At 35.3% G+C, this 22,764-nt stretch overlaps 1 protein-coding gene and 1 long non-coding RNA gene across 2 annotated transcripts; both read left to right on the top strand.

Moving 5' to 3' along the window:
* The first annotated feature begins 9,089 nt into the window (after nt 1–9,089).
* LOC114280375 (uncharacterized) lies at nt 9,090–10,018 on the top strand. The gene is made up of 4 exons (XR_014360443.1): nt 9,090–9,183; nt 9,264–9,325; nt 9,513–9,613; nt 9,751–10,018. It is a non-coding gene; the product is annotated as an uncharacterized LOC114280375 (long non-coding RNA).
* A 2,104-nt stretch (nt 10,019–12,122) lies between these two features.
* Nucleotides 12,123–14,363, top strand: LOC145818993 (uncharacterized). The gene is made up of 3 exons (XM_082912967.1): nt 12,123–12,677; nt 12,822–13,440; nt 14,005–14,363. Exons 1-3 carry the CDS (start codon nt 12,123–12,125, stop codon nt 14,361–14,363), a joined length of 1,533 nt encoding a protein of 510 aa, XP_082769093.1.
* The last annotated feature ends 8,401 nt before the right edge of the window (nt 14,364–22,764 follow it).

The raw sequence follows: 22,764 nt of genomic DNA, 5'->3' as shown, positions 1-22,764 counted from the left end.
ACTTTTATATTATTAATTCTCATGAAATGAAAGAACATTGTACTCTGATTTATATTTTCATTTACATATGGTCTTGGATGGATTTATGGCATTTATTTCGGGGCGTTACACTCAATTTCCCTATAATAATGTCAATGCACAACAATTTAATAGTTCACATGTCAACAATAAGAAGATTTTTCAATTCATAACCAACATCATTTCCAGTTTTGGTGTAAAAGTTACAAAGTCTAACTTTTCAACATCAAAGTCAAGTAAATACACTAAGTTTTTTAGGTTCTAGAGGCCAATTGGGCAAAACCTCCATTTTTTTTAACTCTTCCAACCATTCATACACATTAGTATCACAAGAAGGATTAAGTAATGTATATAATGCATGAATTTAAAGTTTTCAATTTTCCCTAGGTTGATTTCAATTCACAACAATCCAATAATTCATATTTCAACCTCAAAGTCGAATAAACACGCCCAATTTCATGTTTTAAAAATTAATTGAGCAAAACCCTTCTTTATTGAACAAGTTTCAAAACTAGAGTTTGTAAAAAATTAGGGGTTTTCTCTATTTCATGAATTAGAGACTAATTTTCTTCATCATCAACAATAATCCTCAATAATAGACATAATTCCATTCATAATCATGAATTATTGCCCACATCATTCCAAATCATTTATTAGCTAACACAATCCATACATATGTGTGTATATATATCTACAAAGGTGAATATCTAATGAAATTACCACACGTGGTTCTCAAATTAAAGATATACTAAATTAAAGATACCCCTACCTCAAGAATGGAAGCTTAAGATGGAAACCCACTTGAAATTTCAACAAATATGCAAAACAATCGGTAGATATCTCGAACTAGACTTGTTCTTCAATTTTTTTGAAAGATTTAGGGTGGATTTAAGGGAAAAATTGAAGAAATCAAGTGTTTGGAGCTCTAGGGTTTCGGGTATAGAGGAGAGGGAGAGAAGAGAGGAAGAAAGAATAAAGATTTTGGGCCAAAAAATGATTTTAAATTGCCAGAATTCGCGTAGACCGCTCGAACAGTCTTTTCATCGCTCAAGCGGAAACTGAGGTTTCTCAGTAATTTTGTCTACAAAACGAGATACTGGGAGCACTTCAAATTTGCTCGAGCAACCACTAGTTCACTTGAACGGTCCACTCCTACCTGTAAAACTCCTGGATGTTCTCCATCTTTGCTCGAGCGGTATTTTCACTGCTCGAGAGGTCACCTGGGACAAAATGTCACATGACGGTATGCCTCCGCTAAGGACTTATCTTGGGAGGATCTTAGAGCTGAAGGCTCATTTATTTTTGTGTTATAAATATCTTTTGTACAAACCTTAGTCTTTTTGTTTGTATTGGGCTTGATCCACTTTTGTTGTAACCAAGTATTGTCTTGGAAACATGTAGCCCTTAGGGCAAGAACTTCTCTTTTCTTTATTTATTCTATGTATATCTGTTACATGCTATAGATTCATGACTTAGGGTCAATGAATGTATTAATGCATGTGGTGTCATTTTTATACTACATTAAAGGAATTAATGAAAGAGAGAATGTTTTGGTATTATCGTCTTTAATAAATGATTGAATCTTATGAATATCCGTTTATCTGTTGAGTATTACCAGGGTATCTGTTGAGGATTATGAGTGTATTTATTGTTATAATTTGGGGGTGTCATAGTGTTTAACACCTTCCTATCTTGTACCTAAGCTGCCAAGCCAAGTTCTTTGGTTATGAGTGACTAGTTCTTGTAGATTGGAGTTATATTATGGTTCATGAACCTTAAAATCAAGTAACGACTGCAATTTATGAAAGCTTTGATTTGTGGTCATTTAACCTATGTAGGAATTAGAAAAAAAAATCTATACAAGTTAGTTGATATTGTTGTATAAATACGAACTAAATAAAATAAGAAAAAAAAAACATATTCGGATTTAATACATAAATTACAAAAGTAGAAAAATAAAATTACAGAAATTGAAAATTGTAGCCTTATGAACAAAAATATAAAACTAGAAAACAATTTTGAAATATAAAAGAAAAGATCAAACAAAAACAGAAAATCAAACCGAGGCCTATGTGTCACACAGTGTTCTTAAAACATATTTGCCGCCTCACCAATGGGTGCTCAAGGAATGTTGGCATTTGTCTCCCAAGATACAACAATGGTTGATAACTACTGCAAGGGCACCTTCTAAATAGTTCTGGCGAATAGAAATACATGCAACACTCTCTCAGACTAGAAAGAAATTTATAGATAGAGAAACAAGATGACTTATGGAATTTTTGGGGTGTGGAAGCAAGAGATGAGGGCCTCTATTTATACACATTGGAAGGAGCCTTAACTTTCAAGGCTAGGCATCGATACAAGATTGAATTCTACATAACTAGTGGATTAAATCACCATAACTCAAGAAGATTATAGCACATGTGTTGAATCAACAACAATCACATAACAACTTGGCCAGGTCAGAAGAAAGAGTAAGATTGGCGAGCCACCAACCCAGTATAATCTTAATCTAGTTTAGTTGTGACGCCCCCAAATTGTTAACATATGATAACGCAGATGAGCTTATCAATAATCCTCAATCCTCATTAATCATGGATCTTTTACAATTAAAGAATCATATAATTTCCAATCAAGCTTCTCATATATGTATATTCATGACATTTATCAAGAGATGTAAGGGTTCCACACACCATTATGTTTTCATAATTTCTAAGACAATATTTGGTAGCATGTAATGAGGATTCAATAGAAATTAAAACAAAAAATAATACCCTATGGGCTACACGTTCCAAGGCTTAAGCCTAGTTACACGTAAATGTCTTTCTAACCCATACAAATATAGTCCTTGGCTTATCAACATAACAACAACAAGAGATAAGGGCCTCGTGCTCCTAAAACAATTCTCCATGCCTCTACTTTGGCAGGATCACAACAGCTTTTCCTGCAACAAATTCACTAGGGGTGGGCTCAAAGCCTAGTAGAGAATTCTTAACAAAATATATATATTTTATACAGTCTCATGAGATGAATGCACATGCTCAACTCAAAATAGTTTTTTTTTTTTTTTTTTGAAAATCTCATGCACAATGCTCATTCAAAAATATATTCATTCAAAAATATAATCAATCAAATGATTTCCATATATCAACAAGGGGTGGTAAATACGACTCAGGCAAATCTCCAGGGCTAGTGTGTATCAAGCACCACCAAATCTTACCTTACCAGCTTCTAACTAGAGGCCTTAGGCACCCGCACACGTGTGTTTCTGGTCTTACACCAAGGACACTCAGGCTAACTTAATTATCAAACTACGCCACTTAATTGAATTTCTCACTGTATTTACCCCAAAACGGTTCAATAACAATATTTGTTCCACAAGACCATTTTCGTTTAAAAAGTGATCTCAACAATGCTAGTTCAAAAGAAAACAATGAACATGAAATGAAATGCCATTGTAATATATATATCTATATTAATACCTTGGACTTTCTTAAATTTTCTTAATACTTTTTCATTTCATCCATACAATATTCCATTTTCATCAAGTTTCACATATCTACTCAATATACTTGTATACAATATATAGTCCAGGAGAAAGATAAAAACACATCATCAAATACATTTCTTTTCTCTTTAAATCAAATAAATCTCGACATGAAAATCATCAATCTCAATCTTCATCTTTCCAAGATAAGTATAAAAACTTACTATTCACTATTTTCTCAATATCAATTTCTCTCTTACAAGGGGTTTCAACAATAGGGGTAAATATAACAACTTTCTCATCATTTCTCAAAAATGGATCTTAACAATTCATGATTTCATAAAATCTCAACTTTTTCCCAAATTTTCAAAATCTAGATTTTTACAAAAGAAAAATGGAATTTCTCTTTTTGAAAGATTTTGTGCAATTAAAAATCCTAACTATCACACAACTCATATTTTTCATCGATATTAGTTTTTCTGCAACTTCCTCAAGCCTGGGGTTTCCACAAAATTAGGTTTCCTCATTTAAAAGAAAAAAGTTTTTGCTTATGAAACTCTCAAAACATTCTCATAGTTTATAAATTAAAAAATTTGAAAAAAGATATGAGAAAACCTCTCTTTAAGCAAAATACGATCTCATAAAAATTAATCCTAGTTCAGCACACTCTAAACAATATCGAAATAACTATAGACTTACAAAAATATATATATAACTCAAAGAAAATTCTTACTTCGAAAGTTAAAAGAGGAAACAAAAAAAAAAAAACTGAAGTTTCGACGTTGATGGATTTTTGGATAAATGTAAAATAATAATAATAATAATAATAAAAAGGCAGAGAGAGCAGAGGGAGAGAGAGGAATTGTTCGGTTCAGAAGATGATGAAATGAAAAGTGAAAGAGTAAAGCAAGTGAAAAGGAGAAGGAAGGGTGGTGGGGGGGGGGGGGGGTGGAGCACCCCACGTGGGCTTTGCTCTCCCACATATATATATATATATATATTATATCAATGCACCTATCTGTCTGTATATATACGTACACTTACACGTATAATTAAAATTACATTAGCCCCGCAACATAAGATTTTAATTAAAAAATATTATTATTTTTTTCATTACAAAATATATTTCATTCGATAGTACATATTATAAATATTCGTAATTCTTTTATGATAATAAAATAAATAATAATAACAATAATAATAATTTGTTACAAACGAATCGTAATTTAATCAATTGAGTCCAAAATGACTCCAATTCAATAATTTAAAATAAATCTCTAACTGAGATTAGAGAATAAAATAATTTGAAATGGATTCATGGTAGTCCACATTATTAACAAATTAAAGATAAACTAAAACAATATAGTTAGGGCTAATTAAATGAAATCTCAAAAATTTAAATTTATATCCACATTTAATATTCAAGACGCAAAAGAATTTACCGTGCGCTTCACAAAATTGAAATAAAAAAATATTATAATTTATATTCAGCAATTTAAATAAAATGGTCCACGATACCACAACTATAATAATAATAAAGACAAAATTTAATTTAATTCAACTCGTTGCAATCTTCTCTCCTTAAGGAATTTCACCCTCGAAAAATTATTGTTTTTCCAACAGATATATTCTTCTTGTTTTGTCCACATAACCCTAAACAAAGGCCCAACACTACCACTGAAACAGTCCAAATTAATTAAGCATTGCCAAGTCATGACAATGGACGCTTGAGGAAGGATGATTTTCCAAAGGCTAGACTAAAAAATAAGCAAGCAAATCCAGAATAAGATTGTTTGAACAAGATATAAAAAGTTGATACTAATAATATGACTAATATATATAACATCTCCCAAAAATTGGGAAGTGGAAACATACAAAATTTACAGGAGTACAAGTTAAGCATTGGTCCCAAGTGCAAGCCCATCAAAATCAGAAGCTTCAAATGACAAACTTGATTATGGGAAGTCCCCTATCCCCAATCCCATTAAGCTCTCTTCAACATGAGCATTAGCATGAGAGGTGGTGATTAATAAATCATCATAAAAGCAAGAGTCAGAGTGGGAGGCGAAACTTGTGGTTGTGGGTGAGTCGTTGCTTTGATAAGTTGGAGCCAAAAGCTGATCATTGGGTGACTTCATTAATCTTCCTTCTTCTGATCTTCTTCCTCTATGAAGAATGTTTTGATGATGTGAATTAGTTTCCTCCACAAACCGTGACACATCGGAGTCCCGACCCGTGAGTTCTTGAACAAGAGCTCTGAACTTGGAGGCACTTGTCTTCACCTTTACAGGGCTAGATATGTGCACAACCTTCACACTAATCTCTGAACTTTTCCTTTTACTACTCTTTCTCATCCTCTCCTTCTCTTTCAGATGATGATCATGATCATTATGATCATGAACTGCACTGGAAGTTCTGTGTAGGTCCATGATAAAATAGGCTCAAATAAAGCAAAGCTCGTGTATAGTAGATAGATATTTGGTTTGTGTAGTATTATTATTAGTATATATATGGGTAGGAAGACTTGGTTGGGATGGGAAGGGTTTCAATAATTGAGACTTTTTCTTTTACAATAATACGAGGTAAGGTTGCCTCTTGGAAAGAGAAAATATTATATGGAAGACTAGAAAACATAGATAGCGTATATATGGAAGTTTTGGAAAAATACTTGGCTACAGATAGGGTACTATGTGACATGTCACGTAGTGTCTTTAATCAATTACAAATATTATAGTCTCCCATGTTATCTTCCTAATACTCAACACATAAATATAACTCTCACTCTCTCAACTAATGAGAAAAAAAAAAAGATACCATATAACATTTACTCTATCTTTTTTTTTTTATCAGTAAATATTAGTTGTTAATTATTAGATTAGCACATATGGAAGAAAATCTCTCCACCTATGGCAAAATACCTAAATGATTACACTCTCTTCATTCAACTCCCTAAAAAAAATTGAACCCATAACTTCTTTAAGACTAAATCCTAAGAAAGATATAGTAGCCAACTACACTAGGCGTAGTTGGTTACCACTTACTCTATCAGCACCCAAAAATTTCTCATAGAAAAAGAGGAAGGTAGTAGGAAATATAGACCACTAGAAGATTCTGTGGAAGTTATTACTTAGATTAGATGACCCGTAATCTCATCTCTCATGCTGTGTTTTCATGTGATTGAGGTTTGGTGGTGACTTTTATTGTTTTTTATTCGGTATATCCCATGTGCGCAGCCTCCCATGACTTGAAAAACGAAAAGCCATAGATGGTGCATCTGTGGCTTGAAAGTATTGGCTAATGAGGCCCATCTGTGGCTTGAAACTATTGGCTAATGAGGTTGGACCACGTTAAAACTCCTCCCTGTTTGACCTACACCTAAAAAAGTTATATATATATATATATATATATTTTTATCTTAATTATTTTTTTTATAAAAAATATAAAAAGTAAAAAATAAAATCCAAAAAATTCAAAACAAAAAAAAAAAGCCAAAAATAAGTTAAAAAAATGTTTGGTTTTCAATTTTCAAAATCAGTTTGCTAAGTTTTCAATTCGTATTTTTATATTTTTAATTTTTTAAAGTATAAAAAAAATTTAAAAAGTAAAAATTTTGTACAAAAATATTTAAAAAATTCATTGTATACTAAAAAATACGAAAATGTATTAAATTTTCATATTTTTTTAATATTTTTTGTATTTTGTGAATTTTTTTTAAAAAAAATTTCACAAATATTATACTTTTTAAGCTTATTTAGATTATGTGTATTTAAAAAATAAAAAATTTGTGTAAAATATTAACAAAATTCACTAAAAATAAAAAAAATATGAAAAATAAAAAATTCAATTTTTTGAAGTTGACTCAATTTTTTAGAATCAAACATGGTGATTTTTTTTTTTTTTTTTTTAAATTTTCAAAATTTTCTTTTATTTTTTGAGTCTATCTAGTTAAGTATATATGTAACGCTCTGAAATAAATGCCATAAATCCATTCAAGACCATATGTAAATAACAATATGAATCAGAGTATAATATTCTTTCATTTCATGAGAGTTAATAGAGTTTAACTAAATAAATGGCTTAGAAGCTTACATCTTTCCAAGATCATGCATGGTTACAACAAAAGCAGATATAAATCCAATACATATAAAGCTCTTGGCTTGAATCAAAATAATAACATAATACACAAAAAAGAGAAGCCTTTGCTCCAAATCCCTCCAAGCTACTGTCTTGGTGGAGGCATATCACCGGTACTTGAAAATGATTTTTTCCCAAATATGATGAGGCAAAGTCCAGTAGGAACAATCTAACACAATATATGAGTTTTAACAAAGATATAAGTATGATATGCATATCCAATACCTATGATAAAATCATTTATAACTTTTTCATAAAACCATGCCATGTCAAGCTTCATATCTCAATTCATAAGCCATTCACCATTTCATTCAGACAACCAAACTGAGGGTACAACTCAGTGGGTCTCTAATCAACGCAGTCATTATACAAATACTTCCATTTTACTATCACTACAAGAAAATGCATGATTGGCGGTTAAAATTGGCGACCAAACCATTTTTAGTTGCCAAAAACACCACATTGAGCGACTAAAAACAGCTTTAGTTGGCATTGATTGAACCTTTTTAGTTACTAAAGTATTTTAGTCGCAATATAGTATAATTGGCGACCAAATTTTCCTTTCGTCGCTGTTTGCTACCAATTTAGGCTACTAACATTTAATTTTGTCGCTGTATAGTATCATTTGGCGACTAAAAACTTTTGTCGCCTAAAAATGGGCATTTTGGTGATTACTTTTTGCGACCAAATCTGGGTTAGTCGTTGTTTATTCAATATTGCCGACAATTTTTTTAATTTAGTAGCCAAAGAGGCATCTTTAGGCGACCAATTGTTTGTCGCCGTTAAGGTTTTTGGCGACAAATAATCTTTTAGTCGCGAAATGTTCGAAATTTTTTTAGAGGGAAAATAAGTAATTTTCGCGCCCAGTACATATATATTACACACAGAGTTTTTTGTTCTCTTCTGTTTCACACACCGACATCAACATACCAAACCCGTCCCTACCAAACCCGTCGCTCACCACCGGCGATCATCACCATTGCAGGCCACCGGCGCTCGCCACCACCACCACTGCAAATCAGCGATCATCACCATCGCAGGTATGTTTCTGTCGTCTCTTTCCCTCTCTGTCGATCTGGTTCTATCTGTTTGTCGATGTCTCTCCCATCCCCTTCTCTCACGATTAATTTTAGGGTTTGACATTTTTCGTCCTTTCATTTTCCATTTATTTCGTACACAAATTTTTAGGGCTTTTCCTGATTTCGTGAATGGGTGTGGTTGAAATTGCGGATTGTCCATTTGGATTTTGGATTGTGGATTTGGATTGTTGATTTTGGATTCTTTTTGTATTGTTTAAATGTGCCTCTGTTTCTGCGAAAATGTTCCCAATGTGCCTCTGTTTTTTTTCCCTTTCAGGTTTTACCATGCTTATGACAACTATATGACTTATGCTTTTCCAGTCAGTTCTACTTCCCACTATATGATATATTATTTATATTTGATGAATATCATGAAGTTGTGGTCTATTGGTTCTGTACCATGATGAACTAAAGCCTCTAGCCAAAATATTCACCGACTCCCTTGTTGAGCTGGGAAATTTGAAGGTAATTATTTATTTTTGGAATCTTTTGCAGTGTTCAACTTTAAATGGATAATTTAAAATACCTACTGTTTCAAATTTTAGCTCGAACATTTGCCACAAGAGTATCATGGATCTGCCCTCACACTTGTAGAATCACTATCCAGGTATGATATACTTTTTTTTAGAGACAACGTTCTTAAAAATCGATGTAGTTGTATTTTTTATCTTATATGCCCTTCTTATGCTGTCACCAAATATCTTTTTATTTCATTTCATTTCCATATTATTACTGATTATGCCACTAAAGTATTTGTAACAGAGTATTATGTTAATGCTGTTTCTGTTTCTCAGCCTTGTTATCATGGGGAACAACACAGAATTTGAAAGGGCTGTTCTTTGGCTTTTTGCAAAATCTAACTTTTGATGTTGATGCGAGGATAAATCTTTTTGAGGTATTTTAATTTTTTTCATTTAGGATTTAGTGAAGTTGTTTGACTCAAAGTTTCATTTAATGTGGCCTCAGTTTGCTAATGAAATAAAGCTTGAGCAATGTTGCTTTTTCTTTTTCTTTTGTTTTATTCTTTAGCAGGGAGTGCTAAATCAAGTTGCATTTGAAGTATCAGATTGTGTTTAATGGTGTTTTCACTGTTGTGTACTGCAACATAAGAGTTCTTGGAGGACTTGTTTCTGCTCATATTCTTGTAATTGATTCTACAAACAGGTTGGTCCAAAGAAATTATAAGAATCAACTTCTTATCCTGGCTGAAGATTTAGGGCGGCACTTTCTACCTGCTTTTCATACCCCCACTGGATTGCCATATGCATGGATTAACTTGAAGGTACTTCTTATATCATGCTTAAGTTATAAGACAAATTCCAATTCCCCAATTGTTTACAAATTGTGATATATCCAACATGTTTTATTTAACCTGGTAAAGTAGCTTTGAATTTTTTGTATCTCTTCTGAATCATCAATGGTGCTTTGCATTTGCTGTAGTAGCATTGTTTCAAATGTTTACATTGTGTTAGCGTTAATGTTTGGGAATTTTGTAGTGTATACTATGTGGAACTCATGCCATATTGACTGTACGATGATATTTCCATTGTGTTGCCGTTATTTGTCACACTTAAGTATCTTATCAACATCACTTATATATTCATAAGTTTTTACCCCTCTTTTCTTGCAAAAGCTTGAGGTTTACACTGAGGTTGATTTCTATAGTTGAAAATAATTTCTTTAAAAGTCAGCCTCAGTTGAGAAATCTGTGGCCACCACATAAGAAATTAGGATTACAAACTGTGATTAACATCCCAAACTGTACGAAAAACTTGAGGTTTACACTGTCGTTGATTTCTATAGTTGAAAATAATTTCTTTAAAAGTCAGCCTTAGTTGAGAAATCTGTGGCCACCACATAAGAAATTAGGATTACAAAGTGTGATTAATCAATAGCCTAAATACTCTCACATCTTTCTACTGCAAACCTTTGGAACTCCATAGAAACAATAGAGGATAATCTGCTCAATATGATGATTAAAGAACATGGTCGACCTTTCACGCATAATTCATTGAAAACAGATGAAAAATAATCTCTCTGATCTCCTAGGATAGCTGTACCCTTTCAACCATACCGTTGATTTTGAAAGCACCTAACTTGACAACTAAGTTGCACAAGAAGTTGCACTATCTTACTGTAGAATGGGGACAATAATAGAATGGCAATGGCCAATGTAAGGCACCAAACCATATTCTAACTACATTTCATTTGTCTAGGCCCTCAATAGGCTTGGGCTATCTCTAGTTCTTGAGTGCTCCTGTGCTATTGTTTAGTGTCAAAATTAGAGTGAAAAATGTTAAACTCTAGTTCTTGAGATATTGTTTAATATCAAAATGAAAGTGAAAATGTTTTGAAAATATGTGAGAAAGAGTTTTAAAAGTTACAGACAAAGTGTTTCTGAGATTGATGAAATTTGTTGTTTGTTTCTGTTGTTGTAATTTTTTTGTGGTAATCTAAATTGAGAATATGAGCTATGCAATAATAAATAAACCCATTGTATAACAACAAGAGAGTGACAGTGGCCATTGTTGATGTTCCTATCTAAATGTATCAAGGGTTCAATCCTTCTTTTTACAAGAGAGTGACAGTGGCCATTTTTAATTTTTTTCAATTTTCTTTTTTGTTAGATGATAGTTACAAGGATCTCCATTTCTACATGTGCATCATGTGTGTTTTGAACTTCTAGTTTATGTACTTAGAATAATGATATATAAACAATGTTTTTATAAAATTAAATAAAAATATTCATAATGATGTAACTTCTTGTAATCATTTTATTTTCAATCAAAATATCCATAATTATTTTCATAATTTTATAAATGTCATTGATAGATTATTGTGGATCTAGTTTCTATATAAATTTTTTGTTTATAAATCGTTTTTCATATAGATATATCTATATTTAGGATTTAAAGCTTGATTTAGTAGGAATAGAATAAAGATACAAATACTAATCCAAGAAGCTAGAGTGAGAAGAAAATTTGAAAAAGATTAATGATTTCTTATAAGCTTTGTCATTTTGTTTGGATGATGGAAATTTAGCTTTTGTCCTTAGAGACAATTTAAGTATTATGAAAATTATATTATAATACTTTTTAATCTCACCGATTTTATTAAATTTGGTTAGGATTATTTCTCTCCCTCTAAGATGACTTCACATAGAATTGTGAATGTATGTCACATTTGCGTGTGAATACATGCCAAGTTAGTAGTGAAATTAGCCAACTATATGCAATTGACAAATTGGCAAAACATCCCGATCTGTTATTACTATTTTGTTCATTTTAAAAAACAATGCTAATTGAACCCCTAAACTTACTTAAGCTCTCTTCCATTACAGAATATTTTTCCAAGTTGTCGTCCATTCACAGGTTCATCTTCGCTTCATGTCTATTGTTCCAATAATGGACAAGAGTTGGATGATGATAACGGATGGGCTAAAAAGTAAAGAGTATGTACAAGGTGTTCAGTCATTTATTGAGTTTGCTACGAAGAATTTAGGGCCGCAGGATGAAATCCGTTGTCCTTGTGTTGATTGCTTGAACGGCACGAAATTACCTCGACATGTTGTACGGTTGCACTTGATTCGAAGAGGAATCGCATGTTCTTATCGAACTTGGGTCCACCACGGGGAACGTGTTCCCATGTTTCATGCTCATCCTACTATGCGAATCGATGATACTCAAACCAACCAAGCTGGAATGACAACCAATCACGAAAATGTAGATGAACTTCCAACCATGTTACAAGAGATTTACATGAGTGGTCTCATGGATGATCATATCGATGAAGAACGTACTTGTTCGGAGAGGCACAATTTGTTGAAGTTCATGAAGTTGTTTGATGATGCTCAACGTCAAGTATATCCACAGTGTCAAAAGTTCTCCATCTTGTCCTTCCTAATTAAGATGCTTCACATGAAGGTGTACAATAAATGGAGCAACAAATCTTTCGATATGGTTATGCAAGTTTTCAAAGACATTCTACCAAAGTGTGATGAAAATGTTCCATGGACCCTTTATGAAGCGAAAAAGTTCTTACGTGAGTTGGGTTTGGGATATGAGGTCATTCATGCATGCAAGAATGATTGTACTTTATTTTAGAAGGACAACGCCGCATTGGAGAATTGCCTTACATGTACGGAGTCTAGATACAAGTTGAATGACAAGACGGGTAAAAAAATTCCACACAAAATTTTGAGGTACTTTCCTTTGACACCGAGATTGAAGAGATTGTACATGTCGAAAAAAACAGCTGCATATATGAGATGGCACAAGGATAAACGACTGGATGATGGAGAATTGCGACATCCAGCTGATGGTGAGGCATGGAAGGACTTTGATAGGCTACATCCTACGTTCTTTGCGGATCCTCGGAATGTACGGCTAGGGCTTGCCACGGATGGTTTCAATCCATTCGGACATATGAGTACATCGTACAGCACGTGGCCCGTAATCTTAATGCCTTACAATCTATCCCCATGGAAGTGTATGAAAGATCCATTTGTCATGATGTCATTGCTTATTCCCGGACGATCCGCACCTGGAAGGGACATCGATGTTTACTTGCAACCATTAGTAGAAGAGTTAACTAATCTGTGGGAGCATGGTGTGCAAACATATGATGCCTCAAACGGCCAAATATTTACAATGCATGTAGCAGTCATGTGGACCATCAACGATTTCCCTGCATATGGTTCCTTGTCTGGTTGGAGTACAAAAGGTTACCTGGCCTGCCCTAATTGTAACATCGATGCATCATCTTAGAGTTTACGAAGTAAGATTGGGTATATAGGTGTTCGACGGTACTTACCTGAGAACTATAATTGGCGTAGAAGTAAGCTATTCAACGGTGAAATTGAGAATCGGCCCAAACCTGTGGAGTTATCGGGAGAACAAATATTGCAGCAAATTAATTTGGGGACGTACAGGCCGTATGGAAAGCATCCAACCAACCAAAAAAGACAACGGATTGAAAATCCAACTCCGAACTGGACAAAAAGAAGCATTTTGTTCGACCTAACCTATTGGAAAACACTTAAGCTTCGACATAACCTTAATGTTATGCACATAGAGAAGAATATATGTGACAATCTGCTTGGGACACTATTGAGCATTGATGGCAAGAACAAGGACACCGACAAAGCACGTTTGGATCTGGAGGACATGCGAATATGAAAGGAGTTACACTTGATAAGGCATGCAAATGGCTCTTTCCAGAAGCCTCCGGCATTGTACACATTGTCCCCGGCAGAATGAATAGGGTTTTATGATTTCTTGCAATCAGTTAAGTATCCTGATGGCTATGCGGCAAATGTATCCAATTGTGTCACGGCGAAAGGTGGTAAGTTAGTTGGCCTCAAGAGTCATGACCGTCATGTCCTTCTACAACGACTTCTTCCTATTGGGATGCGAGGATACCTTCCTACCGAGATTGGGACCACGTTGTTTGAGTTTGGAACTTTTTTCAAACAGTTGTGCTCAAAGACATTGAGGGTGACTGATTTGGAGAAATTACAAGAACAAATCGTACTTATACTTTGTAAGCTTGAAAAGATTTTTCCTCCTGCTTTTTTCGATGTCATGGTCCACTTGGCAATTCATTTGCCTTACGAGGCTAGGCTTGGAGGTCCTGTTCAATATTGATGGATGTATCCTATTGAGAGGTATAACAAGTCAGAACTTTTTTTTTTTGTAATTATAGTTCAATATGAACATACTGACGATCACGGCGATGTTTACATGTAGGATGCTCGGTCTGCTTAAAGGATTTGTGGACAATAAAGCTCGTCCAGAAGGATCCATTGCGGAGGCCTACATATCGAAAGAGTGTACGATGTTTTGTTCAATGTATTTGCGTGGAGTTGAAACGGTGTTTAACCGGGAAGAAAGGAACTACGATGGGGGTGACAATGGCCCGGGGTTGGCGATTTTCACTCAAAATCTTCGTCCTTTTGGTCAACTCCCAAGGGCAATTGATGTGTCCGTAGCTGACCGCGAATTGGCTCATTGGTTTGTCCTACACAATAGTTTGGAAGTGGACGAATATCTAGAGTATGCTTCTTCATCATATATGCAACATACCTTTTCTACATGGTTTTTATTTTTTAAAATCTTCATTATTCCAATTACTTATGACTTACATCGTATTAACTAGGGAACACAAGCTCGTGTTGTAACAAAAATATGGAAGTTCATGCAACATTGCAACGCGACAATGCAAAGAATTCCCTAAATGGTTCAAACATCGCGTAAGATTATGTAACGTGTTACTGTTAAGTGTGGAGATAACGTTGAATTATTCTAAGTTTGAATTGACATGACATACTTTCTTGTATAGATGAACCAATTGCGAAATGAAAACTCACCCGAAGCAACTGATGAGATATGGTCATTAGCCAATGGACCTAATGCCTTAGTGAATACATATTCGGGATGCATTTGTAATGGCGTCCGATTCCATACTATCGACCGTGATAACCGTCGTAAATGTCAAAATAGTGGGTTGGTAGTGGAAGGCGACCACGAAGGCCAATTGATAAAGTTCTACGGCTACCTTTGTAAAGTGTGGGAACTGACATATTTGTTTGGACATCGGGTTGTTTTGTTCCAATGTGAATGGTATAACACCGGTAGTAGTCGAACTTTGCGCGTCGAACCACATGTGACAACTGTTGACATAAGAAGTCGATGATATAAAGATGATTCGTTTGTGTTCCCAAGCCAAGTTCAACAAGTTTTCTATGTTCCTGATACAAAGTTAGGGCCGAATTGGCGAGTCGTAGAAAAGTTTCAACATCGACGAATTTGGGATGTGCCAGAGCTGGATGTGCTAGAATTTGATGAAGTGTTGCAAGATGATGAAAATAGTACTGTTATACCAACTGAGCCTATTGATGATGTTGTTGTTTTACGTCGGGATGACATTGAACCGCAAATTATTTCAATGGAAGTTTCTCAGTCCAATAAACGTGTACAACCGGAAGGTGTTATGGATGATGCGCTCATCTGCGATGACGATGATGAACTAACAATCTCGGGTGATGACGATGAAGATGAGATAGAAAGTGATTTTGATACAGATACGGACCTAGAGTTTTAACTCAATTTGTTTCTTTGTTCGGGTTGTTTTGTTGATGTCACGGGGGCAATTAAGAATATTGATGAAATTGTAATTTGAATTTCATGCCTACTCTTGAATTTCATGTAATTTGAACCTTGTACTTTTAATTTCCTCTACGATCTCTATGAACTGTTAGAGCAAATTGAAAATAAAATTCATACTTAGTTCAAATTTTCCATTCGGACAGCTGTGCTGTGTGGCTGTTTTTCCCACAATCTGTGCAGATTTGCACAGCTGCTCTGTTTCTGTTTGCTGAGTTTGACAGTTCGCTGCTGTGTGCTGCTCTGTCTCTGTAACGTGCTGTGTGTTGCTGTTTGGCTGTTACATTTTGCTTTCAAAATACTACTTTGTATGGTACCCTTGGCTTAGGCCTTACTCATCCCATAAATTAGCCCCTAAATCTGAGCCTTGTGTTTTTCTCAATTACCTCCCCTCTGTCAAAGGCTATAGATGCCTCAACCTTCTTATTGGTAAAATTGTCTTATTTAGGCATGTTGGGTTTCAAGAGTCTACTTTTCCCTTTTCTTCTATTACTTCTCTTTCCACCCCTCATCTGTCATCTCTACAGTCCTTCTTTTGGTCTCCCTCCCCTACCTTGATATCCTCTTCCTATCAGCCTACTTCTTCACTTACCACTACTGTTTTCCCTCCACAGTATTTGTCCACATCAGTTCAGCCTTGTCCTGCATCTCAGCCACCTCACCACTGGTCCTCACAGGCTTACTTCTCAGCCTACTTATGTGCTTTCCTCATACTACCCTACCGCTTATCCTCCCACACAGGTTAATCTACAGTATTCTCATGTCCCTCAGTCTCATTTTTCTTCCCAACACATGCTTCTACTTCACCTCTTGACTCCTTTCCTATTCCCATTGATTCTCTTGCTATGGTTTTACAAATCTATGCATAAATGTACATAAATAATGTACATCTGTTTACTGCTTTGAAAACTTTATTAGTTAATGTACTTGGTATCAAAATATGTAGTTTAACTGTTTAATTCAGTGATGTAGACAGCTTTTAATTCAAAACTTTATTGTTTAATTCAATAATGTACATCTGTTTAATTCAGTTTAACTGTTTAATTACAAATTCATATTATGTAGAGTTTTGAATTTCTATTTTTTTAACCTTTCTATTGTTTATTTTCTGTAAGTTTCAAGGAACAAAGGATAAAAGAAGTACAATTGTAGCTGTGGATTATGCTCATAGAAGCTTCTTTCATTCCATTCTTATGAGATGGCTGCTTCAGTGACTTTTGATATGTTTTAATGTGAGTAATGATTCTAATGTCTTTAATGTTCTACAGAGAGTGGGTAATGAATAAAGATATTTGTTTTGCACTAATGTGTATTATGGTTAGGCTGTCAGACTAATACATTTTATTTTATTTTTTTTGTAAAGGGAATGGAAGGAAATTGAGGCATTTTCACATCTACTAACATTCTTATCCACATGTAATTGTCACATAGGATTGGGGCTTCTTTGTGCCATACTTGATTAGGAGCATTTCTGTAGTAGTTTTGGCTGTGGGAAGCATTTCACCTGGGTAAGTTGTTAGGCATTAACTACGTTATTTCCTTACTACAGGCTGTCTTCAATATGTCAACAAACCTTTCAATTTTGGATTACCATGATGTTTAAATCAGAATATTGTATAATTGTTAGCTCAGTTGGGAACTTTTAAATTGTATAATGAATTATTGAAGAAGAGCACAATGGAGGGCTGACAGAGAATTTCGGGATCCTTGTTCTAAAGATGGGAAGGGTAATGTTCATTATTGGCTATATTACAGTTAGTTCATTAATGCTTCTCTCCACATTACCTTTCCCTCCACAAATCCCTTCCCAAATCCAAAATCCAAACACATCCTTAGGCTAATGAAGGGCATACCTTTGACCTTCTTGTTTATCCAGATTTCTGCCAGCATCCTTGCACCAACTCCAGCAACAATCCATGCCCCGTAAAAGGCAATTGCAGTGGGTAATGATCTCCGAGGAAGAAAATAACAATCTGGGATTTGCCTAACCTTTCTTGGAAGCCATTCCTTAGTAACAGGCCCTGCACTGGGCTCATTATGGATGGAATCACCAATACTGTTCCAGTCCATTCCTTTCAATTGATCTGTTGGTTCTTCAGATTCCATTGGAGAATACTAGCTTCTACATGGCTGAATTACACATAGCAGCAAAAGTTTCTGACTAGTCATCAGAATTCATAGTACTAGGGCCCTGAATAAATTCCTAAGGTAAGAATTATGGATACTAATGAAAAGAGTAATGCCATACAAACAAACTGATGTTGTCCTTGAGTTGTTCTTATCAATGGTTTGTTATTGCAGGCCACAACAATTTATTACAAATTTTGTTGTTAATAATAATTCCAAAATTTGTTGGGGTAATGAGTATATTAAATGAACAATGGACAATTGAGAAGTTTGTTTTTGTATCATCATCATCATGTTCTCTTAGTTTATTAGTTACCATTGATTAACGAGCAATTTATAATTGAGTAGACATTGTTGTGTCATTATTGCAGCAGTTACACTGCTAATGTATGCGATGTTTATTACTCATGTACGTTTGTTACGTAATGTAGGTACAATGGTTTCGGGAATCAAGACAGGGCGACGTAAGAGAGCAACAAGTGGCAACGTGCTATCAACATCTGAAGCATGTGCACAGGAGATTGGCACCCCGATGACGTTCTCTGATGAGACGCAACCACCAGATGATACACAAACTGTGGTGGAGGAGACGCAACCATGTGGAGTGGGTAAGAGCATACTATTTAGTTGTTTAAAAAAAATTTGGTTTTGTTTTGTTTGTAATGTTGACTACCTTCCCCTTTTTGTACCAAGGAAAACGAGGTCAACTCGTGTTCGGGGACGTACATTAGGCAAAGGCGTGCAGAAAAAAATTGCTAGGAAAAAAGGAGAGAAATTACACGTCTATGTCAATCGGGTGTTAAACGCAATCACAGGAGGGAATGCCACCCCAGCGACGAATGAGTTGGGCCTTCAAATTAGACAGTTGTGCCCTCTTCAGAGTGTGAAGTCATGGATAAAAATTGATCAAAGTACGAAAGATGTGGTCGTCCAAGCGGTGCTAGTATGAGATTCATCTTGCCATAATGTCTTTATTATGTAATTTGTAATTGGTTAAATTAATTGTTCTACTAATTCTCTTACTATGTTTGTAGGACAAGTTTGTTATCGGCGATGATTTTGATAATGATGAACAAGCTCAACAGATCCTCGATAGGAAGGCATATTTGCCATACAAGGATTGGAGGTACAATCTAAAGCAAAAGTTCCTCGAACTTGAGGAAAAGGGTGTTGATGACCCCTATATTCATCCACCTAGTGGAGTGAGCTTGGAGGACTGGAAATACCTGATTGATGTTGCTTGGAAAGACGAATCTCACTTGGTAACAAATTAATTAGAAACCCCATTATTGAAATTAATTTATGTGTTAATATGTAAAACTTCTTCAATAATATATGTAAAACTTCTTCACTAAAACTAAGTAAAGCATGGTTTTTTTTTTTCATATTTTTTTAGAAATGCTCTACGGCTGGTAAAGCAAATAGGGGTATGCTACCCTATAATCATACAAGTGGATCGCGATCATTTCCTATAGCAATGTCGCTTATGGTGAGAAGTTAATTTAGTAATGTAATGGATGATTGATTCTTCTTCATTTTGAATATTACCATGTACTAATTCGTCAATGGAATTTTTCCATACGTAACAGGCAAATGAGGATGGAGATATAGATTTTCTCGAATTTTATAAGAAAACACACAAGTCCAAGAAGACGGGAGATTGGATTGACCCCAAATGTGGTGAGCTACATGTGAGTATTGAATATTGAAACCAAGTGTGATGCATATCAATTAATAAAGTTGTTTTAAATTCCTTCTCCCATCTTGACTTTATTGTTTTCTTGCCATTACAGGATGATATGGTGAACCTACAACTAACAGCCACCGATGCGGGGTTGCCATTGACCCACGAAGAAATATCAAGGCAAGTGCTTGGGGAAAAAAAAAAATACTTGCGTGGATGTGGGGTAGGCCCACAACCCTCTTCCACAGCTTCTAGTGCGGCACGAGCACGTGATAAACATATGGAGTCAATGAGACCGGAACTGAAGGTTCTTCGTGAGCAACATCAAAGTGATCATGAGGAGTTGTTGAAGGAAAAAGAGGAGCGTCAAAGAGATCGGGAGGAGCTATTGAAGGAGAAAGAGGAGCGGCAAAGAGATCGGGAGGAGCTATTGAAGGAGAAAGAGGAGCGGCAAAGAGATCAGGAGGAAATTACGAGGGAAAGAGAGCAGCTGATCAAACAAGTCGATGAAGAAAAAAAAGCACGGGAGGCACAAGGTGTACAACTCAATCATCTGAACGACGTGGTGTCACGGCTCACAACCCTCTTGCAAGGTTCAGATGGTCATCCTACTATTCGGTAAACAGAATTTTCTTAACAAGCTACTACAAATCTACAAAAAATATGGATCATATTGGCATAAAATTGTTTTCTAAAGTTGGTATGTAAATATTTTTTCGTGATGTGCTTCGAATAGGTTTTGAGGCATAATGTGAGTAGACATTGCAGCAGCCAACTTGGTGTTTTGATACATTACAAAAAGGACCGTAATCTGATTTCCATAAGGTAACCAAGTCCAATTGAATGTCATTTTAAATTTAAGAGTAATTGAAGAAACCAAGAGAAAGTAGAATGAATTTTGATTTAGTACAATATAACTAATACAAAGGAGTTTTGATTTCAAAACTCTAACTATGAAGAATGAATATGTGATATTAAGTTTCTTAATTATAAATCTATAAAAATAAAACCAACACTAATTTGATGAACAAAGCTCCACATTTTCAACCTGATTTGGCCTACTTACATGAGCTGATGCAACCTGATGCAACCTGGTTGGATGAACACTTGTGGTTGAGGCTGGCCACAACAGATTATCAACCTGATTTGGCCTAGTTACAGGAGCTGATGCAAACAAAGTTTTGATCCTTAAAACGTCCACATTTTCCTAATCATAAGCTGTCTTCTAAGTGTGCCATGCATTCTAATCACCTTATCATACAATTATTTGGTTCTTGGTTGTTTTCCAAGAGCTTATTGACTCATAAGAAGTATGTTCAGACTAGAGAATGAAATCAAGGAAATCGGTTACAATATAGCCATAGGAATAAACAACCAAATTTCATTAAAGTAAGGGAGAAAAATCCATGAATCCTCACCTTGTTGCCTACACTTCCATCCATCTGTACAATTGTAGATGCACCTGTGTTCAGGCTAAAATCAATTAAAAGTGTTCTCCCACATGCTAACCAGGTGGTGGATTGGCTCATATAAAAACGCCATAAACATAGCCGAAAAAAGGCCTTCAAGGGCTGAAAATTGAAAGCAACCCCCGAACCACTGCAGGGATGGCACGGGTAGCTTCCTTGTGTGAAATAAGACCCGTGGGGACAGATGGGACGTAATTAGCGCGTGTACGTTGGGCGTTGGCGTGAAATGCGCCATGAACTTAGCCGAAAAAAAGCCTTCGAGGGCCGAAAATTGAGAGCAGCCCCTGAACCACTGTAAGGATGGCACGGGTAGCTTCACCATATCAAATAGGACCTGTGGGGATAGAGGGGACGTAATTAGCACGTGTACATTGGGCGTTGGCGTGAAATACGCCATGAACTTGGCTGAAAAAGGCCTTCAAGGGCCAAAAATTGAGAGCAGCCCCCAAACCACTGCGGGGATGGCACGGGTAGCTTTCCCGTGTCGCATAGGACCTGTGCGGATAGATGGGACGTAATTAGCACTTGTACGTTGGGAGTTGGCATGAAAAACGTCATAAACTTAGCCGAAAAAAGGCCTTCGAGTGCCGAAAATTGAGAGCAGCCCCCGAACCACTTCCGGGATGGCATGGGTAGCTTCCTCGTGTCAAATAGGACTTGTGGGGACAAACGGGATGTAATTAGCACGTGTACGTTGGGATTTGGCGTGAAAACGCCATAAACTTAGCTGAAAAAAGGCCTTCGAGGGCCAAAAATTGAGAGCAAGCCCCGAAGCACTATATTGATGGCACGGGTAGCTTCCTCATGTCAAAGAGGACCTGTGGGGATAGACGGGACGTAATTAGCACGTGCACGTTGGGAGTTGGCGTGAAAAACACATAAAGCTTATACAAATATATTAAAGCTTATATATTAATGCTTACAAATATATATATGTTCTATAAGCATCTCTATATATGTACAGTTATGAATAATATATATATATGTTTACACATTAGACTAAACTTGACTTGGGGTTTACTTGGAAATTTCTTTGCACTTTCAATACAACTTAACGTGTAAAGAAACTATATTGAAATTCCTAAATTCAAACAATATTTACATACAATTGCAATTACAATTGACATGCTTGCAATTTGTGTTTTGTGGATGGCTATAACTTTTTGTTTACAATGGAACTAATGGGTGTAATTTTTGTTGTGTAGATGGCTTTTGGCATTGACATGTGGATCTTCTATTTTTTTGCCCGGAAGATAATTCACACTTATGCAAAGTTGGGAAGTTTTTTGTCGTCCTACACTTTTTATGTGGACTGTGAACATATAATTTTTGGCGGGGTACAAACTATTTTTGGAGCTTGATTAATTGCTCTGGTGGTATAGCATCAATGAACCGTGGAATTTGGATGCATCGTACATATAATTTATAGTGGGGTACATAGTATTTTTGGAGCTTGTATTAATGGCTCTAGTATTAATTAATATAGATTACCTTTTGTCGTGGTACATATTACCATAGTAATTTGTACCTTGTCAAATGGTCATTACAATGCATAGTATATAGTAAAAATGTTGTGTATAGAGGACATTATTTTGGTAACGTA

Source organism: Camellia sinensis, chromosome 2 (assembly GCF_055761805.1).
Source record: "Camellia sinensis isolate YWXY chromosome 2, ASM5576180v1, whole genome shotgun sequence".
Taxonomy (NCBI): domain Eukaryota; kingdom Viridiplantae; phylum Streptophyta; class Magnoliopsida; order Ericales; family Theaceae; genus Camellia; species Camellia sinensis.
This window is presented reverse-complemented; position numbering and strand designations above follow the sequence as displayed.